Here is a 7,346-nt window from a genome sequence, read left to right as displayed (position 1 = left end):
TGTAGTGTAGGATGTGTGTCCACTCCAGTACATGTGTAGTGTAGGATGTGTGTCCACTCCAGTACATGTGTAGGGTAGGATGTGTGTCCACTCCAGTACATGTGTAGTGTAGGATGTGTGTCCACTCCAGTACATGTGTAGTGTAGGATGTGTGTCCACTCCAGTACATGTGTAGGGTAGGATGTGTGTCCACTCCAGTACATGTGTAGTGTAGGATGTGTGTCTGTGTACTCCAGTACATGTGTAGTGTAGGATGTGTGTCCACTCCAGTACATGTGTAGTGTAGGATGTGTGTCCACTCCAGTACATGTGTAGTGTAGGATGTGTGTCCACTCCAGTACATGTGTAGTGTAGGATGTGTGTCCACTCCAGTACATGTGTAGGGTAGGATGTGTGTCCACTCCAGTACATGTGCAGTGTAGGATGTGTGTCCACTCCAGTACATGTGTAGTGTAGGATGTGTGTCCACTCCAGTACATGTGTAGTGTAGGATGTGTGTTGATGCCTAAAGAGACTCTGTGTTTAACACACTTCAACCAGACGACTGTAGAAGCTTCTGTTTTATTGAAGAACAACCGTTGTCTCCATTGAACATCATGGTGTTTTATGATTGACAGAGAGAGAGAAAGAGAGACAGAGAGAGAGAGAGACAGAGAGAGAGCGACAGAGAGAGAGAGACAGAGAGAGAGAGAGAGAGAGAGAGAGACAGAGACAGTGAGAGAGAGAAAGAGAGACAGAGAGACAGAGAGACAGAGAGAGAGAGAGACAGAGAGAGAGAGAGAGAGAGAGAGACAGAGACAGTGAGAGAGAGAAAGAGAGACAGAGAGAGAGAGAGAGAGACAGAGAGAGAGAGAGAGACAGAGACAGTGAGAGAGAGAAAGAGAGACAGAGAGAGAGAGAGAAGAGAGACAGAGAGAGAGAGAGAGAGAGAGAGAGACAGAGAGAGAGACAGAGAGAGAGAGAGAGAGAGAGAGACAGAGAGAGAGAGAGACAGAGACAGATGTATGAGATATTTGCTGTACATACCATCCTCAGACACACTGTTCCCTATTTAGTGTACTACTTTTGACCAAGTCTCCGGCCAAAGTAGTGCACAATGTAGGGAATACTGGCCAAAGTAGTGAACAATGTAGGGAATACTGGCCACAGTAGTGAACAATGTAGGGAATACTGGCCAAAGTAGTGCACAATGTAGGGAATACTGGCCAAAGTAGTGAACAATGTAGAGAATACTGGCCAAAGTAGTGAACAATGTAGGAATACTGGCCAAAGTAGTGTATAGGGCAGCCATTTGGGACAAAGCTCATCTACCTCTGGTACCAAACGTCTTCATGTATCAGTTAGTGTAGTAGGGTGTCTCACAGTATCTACCTCTGGTACCAAACATCTACATGTATCAGTTAGTGCAGTAGGGTTTCTCATCACCAAGCAGTATCTACCTCTGGTACCAAACATCTTCATGAATCAGTTAGTGTAGTAAGGTGTCTCACAGTATCTACCTCTGGTACCAAACATCTACATGTATCAGTTAGTGCAGTAGGGTTTCTCACAGTATCTACCTCTGGTACCAAACATCTACATGTATCAGTTAGTGCAGTAGGGTTTCTCACAGTATCTACCTCTGGTACCAAACATCTACATGTATCAGTTAGTGCAGTAGGGTTTCTCACAGTATCTACCTCTGGTACCAAACATCTACATGTATCAGTTAGTGCAGTAGGGTTTCTCACAGTATCTACCTCTGGTACCAAACATCTACATGTATCAGTTAGTGCAGTAGGGTTTTCTCACAGTATCTACCTCTGGTACCAAACATCTACATGTATCAGTTAGTGCAGTAGGGTTTCTCACAGTATCTACCTCTGGTACCAAACATCTACATGTATCAGTTAGTGCAGTAGGGTTTCTCATCATGCTGAAACACAAAGCACAGAAAACATCTTAGTTCATGAAATATGTAGATACAGACAGACATGTAGACACACAGACAGACCTTCTGCACTCCACTTCCCTCCCTCCCCATCTCCCTCACTCCCTCCCTCCCCACCTCCCTCCCTCCCTCCCTCACTCCCTCCCTCCCCCCTGTCTTCATACCTCAGCATGTTGTCCTGGGGTCAGCTATCTCTGAAACTGTCTTTCCCTCCACTTCTCCATCTCTCCCCCCTCACTCCCCCTTCCCTTCCCTCTCTCCCTCTCTCCTCTCCCTGACTCACTCTCACTCCCCCCTCTCTCCCCTCTCTCCTCTCCCTGACTCACTCTCACTCCCCCTTCCCTTCCCTCTCTCCCCTCTCTCCTCTCCCTGACTCACTCTCACTCCCCCTTCCCTTCCCTCTCTCCCCTCCCCTTCTCTCCCTGACTCACTCTCACTCCCCCTTCCCTCTCTCCTCTCCCTGACTCACTCTCACTCCCCCTTCTCTTCCCTCTCTCCTCTCCCTGACTCACTCTCTCTCCCCCTTCTCTTCCCTCTCTCCCCTCCCCTTCTCTCCCTGACTCACTCTCTCTCCCCCTTCTCTTCCCTCTCTCCCCTCCCCTTCTCTCCCTGACTCACTCTCTCTCCCCCTTTCCTACCCTCTTTCCTCTCCCTGACTCACTCTCACTCCCCCTTCCCTTCCCTCTCTCCCCTCCCCTTCTCTCCTGACTCACTCTCTCTCCCCCTTCTCTTCCCTCCATCCCTCTCTCTCCATACCTCAGCATGTACAACAGGTGTAGTAGACCTTACAGTGAAATGCTGAATACAACAGGTGTAGTAGACCTTACAGTGAAATGCTGAATACAACAGGTGTGGACCTTACAGTGAAATGCTGAATACAACAGGTGTAGTAGACCTTACAGTGAAATGCTGAATACAACAGGTGCAGTAGACCTTACAGTGAAATGCTGAATACAATAGGTGTAGTAGACCTCACAGTGAAATGCTGAATACAACAGGTGTAGTAGACCTCACAGTGAAATGCTGAATACAACAGGTGTAGTAGACCTTACAATGAAATGCTGAATACAACAGGTGTAGTAGACCTTACAATGAAATGCTGAATACAACAGGTGTAGTAGACCTTACTATAGGAACCCAGCCTCTGAAGGAAAGGAAGCCAGGTTCGACTATAGGAACCCAGCCTCTGAAGGAAAGGAAGCCAGGTTAGACTATTGGAACCCAGCCTCTGAAGGAAAGGAAGCCAGGTTAGACTATTGGAACCCAGCCTCTGAAGGAAAGGAAGCCAGGTTAGACTATTGGAACCCAGCCTCTGAAGGAAAGGAAGCCAGGTTAGACTATAGGAACCCAGTCTCTGAAGGAAAGGAAGCCAGGTTAGACTATAGGAACCCAGCCAGTGAAGGAAAAGAGACCAGTTTAGGGTGTTGGAACTTATCCCAGGATGAAAAGAAGGCTGGTTAGAAAGGAAAGGATACCAGGTTAGAGTATTGGAGAGTAGCAAGAAAGAAGAAAGACAGAGAGAGAGAGAGAGAGAGAGAGAGAGAGAGAGAGAGAGAGAGAGAGAGAGAGAGAGAGAGAGAGAGAGAGAGAGAGAGAGAGAGAAAGAGAGAGAGAGAGAGAGAGAGAGAAAGAGAGAGAGAGAGAGAGAGAGAGAGAGAGAGAGAGAGAGAGAGAGAGAGAGAGAGAGAGAAAGAGAAAGAGAGAGTAGAAAGAGAGAGAGAGAGTGTTACTGTAATTTAATTATAACAATGTGTTTTCATTAATTTAATTCCCTTCATCTATTTTATGAGAATTTGTAAGATTCTTGTTTGCATAAAATAGACGGAGACCAGTCTTATCAATAATAGGTAACAGAATTTATTCTCGGAGCGCGCTGCCACGTTGCCACGAGCAACAGTTTATATACAATAACATGACGTCATTTCATTGCTTAACAGAATCCCTTCCTCTCGACCGGGACAAAGGGAACTTTAAAAGTTCATTCTGACCCCCCCCCCCCCAGCACATACACAGGACACACAACACAACTGAGTTCATTCTGACCCCCCCAGCACATACACAGGACACACAACACAACTGAGTTCATTCTGACCCCCCAGCACATACACAGGACACACACCACAACTGAGTTCATTCTGACCCCCCCAGCACATCCACAGGACACACAACACAACTGAGTTCATTCTGACCCCCCCCAGCACATCCACAGGTCACACAACATAACTGAGTTCATTCTGACCCCCTCAGCACATACACAGGTCACACAACATAACTGAGTTCATACTGACCCCCCCAGCACATACACAGGACACACAACACAACTGAGTTCATTCTGACCCCCTCAGCACATACACAGGTCACACAACATAACTGAGTTCATACTGACCCCCCCAGCACATACACAGGACACACAACATAACTGAGTTCATTCTGCCCCCCTCAGCACATACATAGGACACACAACACAACTGAGTTCATTCTGCCCCCCTCAGCACATACACAGGACACACAACACAACTAGAAGTAGAAACATCTGTTGAGTTGGTAGAATGTGTAAAGACCCACCTCATTGGTTAATATTCCCTGTAGTAGAAACATCTGTTGGGTTGGTAGAATGTGTAAAGACCCACCTCATTGGTTAATGTTCACTGTAGTAGAAACATCTGTTGGGTTGGTAGAATGTGTAAAGACCCACCTCATTGGTTAATGTTCACTGTAGTAGAAACATCTGTTGGGTTGGTACCATGTGGTAAGACCCACCTCATTGGTTAATATTCCCTGTAGTAGAAACATCTGTTGGGTTGGTAGAATGTGTAAAGACCCACCTCATTGGTTAATATTCCCTGTAGTAGAAACATCTGTTGGGTTGGTAGAATGTGGAAGTAGGTTTTAAATTCATACTTATTACAAATCTGCAGTTGTCTGACTATTATATTATTATTTAATGAAAGAAATGTGAAAATGCACTTTTTGTCTGGAAATAAAATAAACATTTATCTGCGTTAACCACTCCAGTCAACAGATGGCGATATGCGTTTTTCAGGCGATGCTATCAGAGTGACGTATAATGTAGTGGACGGGACGCTTCTTCAACAACATCTCGTCAGCCACCTCGGTAGCTTCCTAGCGGAAACGTTCAAGCTGTTCAGACTGCTTCGGTCTATATTTACTTCTGTATTTGGAACATAATTCTGTCTTTTAACTAGTTTCCCCATTTCATGTCATATTTCCGTTTAGTCAGGTAACGGTAGCTGGCTTGATAAATGAGCCTATCACTAGGCTAGTCGCTAACTAGCTAGGTTAGCTGGCTAACATTCCGACCATGAGCTCAGCAAGCTGCTGCCCTCCTGCTAAAAAAGAGGTCTGCTGGAAGGAGAAAGAAGGTATTTGGCTGAACGTTGTCGTGAAAGAGGAGAATGAAGAGGAGGATGTCACAGTAAACGAAGAAGTAGAGGGTGAGGCTGTTACACAGAAAGAAGAGGAAGAAAACGATTATACTTTTTTTGGAGTGAATGAAGGAGAGATAACTGTCATATTGAAGGAGGAGGAGAGGGAAGAAGAGGAGGAGACAGAAGATCTGAGTAACACCAGTAAGTCCTGTCTTGAAAATAGTTGTTGAACTGATACGTGGTTTTAAAACGTCATTCTACTCTAGTTCTGAGCTTAAATGCCGTTTTTTAATGTAGGAATTGATAAAGCTACACTGTAAGATGTGAATAGCATCAAGAAGCTGCCCAACAACAAAACTTTAACAATGGATTTGCACCCAAAATCACAACTTAAATGTCTCACGGAATGGACTTGCCTTCATTCAATACGGCAATTCCACTGTACTAAACTGGAGGCGATTTCCAGCCCACCGTTGTCTGCGGTCAAGTGAGCCGACAGTCGCAAAACGCGGTCAGGCCATCTGCTCGTCGGTTTCTTCCTGAATTTGCGTGCGCGAATACACTTTACGGAATGGCGTTTTTTTCAGGTAGGGAAACTGAGTTGAATGGACTCTCATGCACAGGTAGTCAAGACGATGGCTACAAATCATTACAAGCAAACCGTTTGAAGCACACTTATTCAATCTTCCATCATAAAAATGATACCAAATAGTTTATTTAATTTCCGCGTTATCATAAAGTACTTAATCATTGCTAGAGTGTCAAGCGTAGGCTGGACTGGTGTAAACGCTACAACATACAATGACATTCTAGACCATTCTATAGGCCTCTCTGACTAAGAACCACACAGAGACCTGCATTTTGTAGTGGCTTTAATAACACTTGTGAAAACTGACTTCAGGTGATTGAGGGATCTAGTCTAGATTAAACATCATAGGAAGTTTTATCATGTGGAGGTTTCATTCAGGTCTCTGTTTAATTAAATCATCTGTTTGTCTTTGACAGGAGAGAGACCAGACTCTCCTTCTGACAGCAGGAAGAGTCCTTCAGGGAAACCAGACCCCGAGACGTCCAAACCAGCAGGACGACATCACTGCTCCCCGTGTGGAAAGAGTTTTACTCAGTTAGGGAGCCTGAGAACACATAAGAGAATACACACTGGAGAGAAGCCTTACCACTGTTCCCAATGTGGAATGTCATTTACCCAGTTAGGGAGCCTGCAAACGCACGAGAGAATACACACTGGAGAGAAGCCTTACCACTGTTCCCAATGTGGAATGTCGTTTACCCAGTTAGGGAGCCTGCAAACGCATGAGAGGGGACACACAGGGGAAAAGCTTTTCCAATGTTCCCATTGTGGAAAGAGTTTTGGCCAGGTAGGAAACCTGAACAAGCACGAGAGGACACACACAGGTAAGAAGATGTACCGCTGCTCCCAGTGTGGAGAGAGATTTACCCAGTTAAGGTACCTGAAAGAGCATGAAGGAATACATACAAATACACAGGAGGAGAAGACATACCACTGCTCTCATTGTGGAAAGACATTTTCCCAGTCAGAGAACCTGAAAACACATGAGAGAATTGAGAGGCTGTGTTCTGACTTGTGTTTTTGACTGAGAATGTGTGTGTTTTTTTAGACTTGAGTTCACTTTGTGTAATGTTAGTGCACTATTTTTAATTGTGATTAATCCATTGTCTGAAAGGGTTAAAAACACACTGAAAACATCCAGAATACATCCTATATACAGCTACAATCTACAATGCCTTGTAAACACAAGATGACATTGAGGTTAAATAAAGTGTGATTTATCAATGGAACATATTTTGACACGTCCACTGTGTGTCTCTGTAGAGTCATAATATCCATAACAACTAGAGGTCAAACAGGGAGATGGTTCCATTCATTTTCCCCACAGGGCTGTGTTTTGTTTAGACTCACCCTGGTGTGATGTTTTGATAACCATGTAAATGTCTCTGGGACAAGGTGACTGAGGACACAGTGTGTTGTCAATTTATTGTCATGTTTT

The 7,346-nt window shown here is 44.9% G+C and overlaps 1 protein-coding gene across 3 annotated transcripts; it reads left to right on the top strand.

Annotated features, from left to right (window-relative positions):
* Positions 1–4,943: 4,943 nt before the first annotated feature.
* LOC116371775 (zinc finger protein 239-like) lies at positions 4,944–7,141 on the top strand. Of its 3 annotated transcripts, none has more exons than XM_031820784.1 (3): positions 4,944–5,511; positions 6,325–6,507; positions 6,592–7,141. In XM_031820784.1, the coding sequence occupies exons 1-3, from the start codon at positions 5,253–5,255 to the stop codon at positions 6,930–6,932; spliced, it is 783 nt and encodes a 260-aa protein (XP_031676644.1). In that variant the 5' UTR covers positions 4,944–5,252; the 3' UTR covers positions 6,933–7,141. The 3 variants fall into 3 exon arrangements, with proteins under 3 accessions (XP_031676644.1, XP_031676643.1, XP_031676642.1); XM_031820783.1 differs by having other exon boundaries at positions 4,947–5,520; XM_031820782.1 differs by having other exon boundaries at positions 4,948–5,520; positions 6,325–7,141.
* Positions 7,142–7,346: the final 205 nt, after the last annotated feature.

The sequence above is a fragment of the Oncorhynchus kisutch genome, unplaced genomic scaffold (genome assembly GCF_002021735.2).
Source record: "Oncorhynchus kisutch isolate 150728-3 unplaced genomic scaffold, Okis_V2 scaffold3655, whole genome shotgun sequence".
Classification (NCBI taxonomy): Eukaryota; Metazoa; Chordata; class Actinopteri; order Salmoniformes; family Salmonidae; genus Oncorhynchus; species Oncorhynchus kisutch.
The sequence above is the reverse complement of the archived record's forward strand: the minus strand, read 5'-3'. Positions and strand labels throughout refer to the sequence as shown.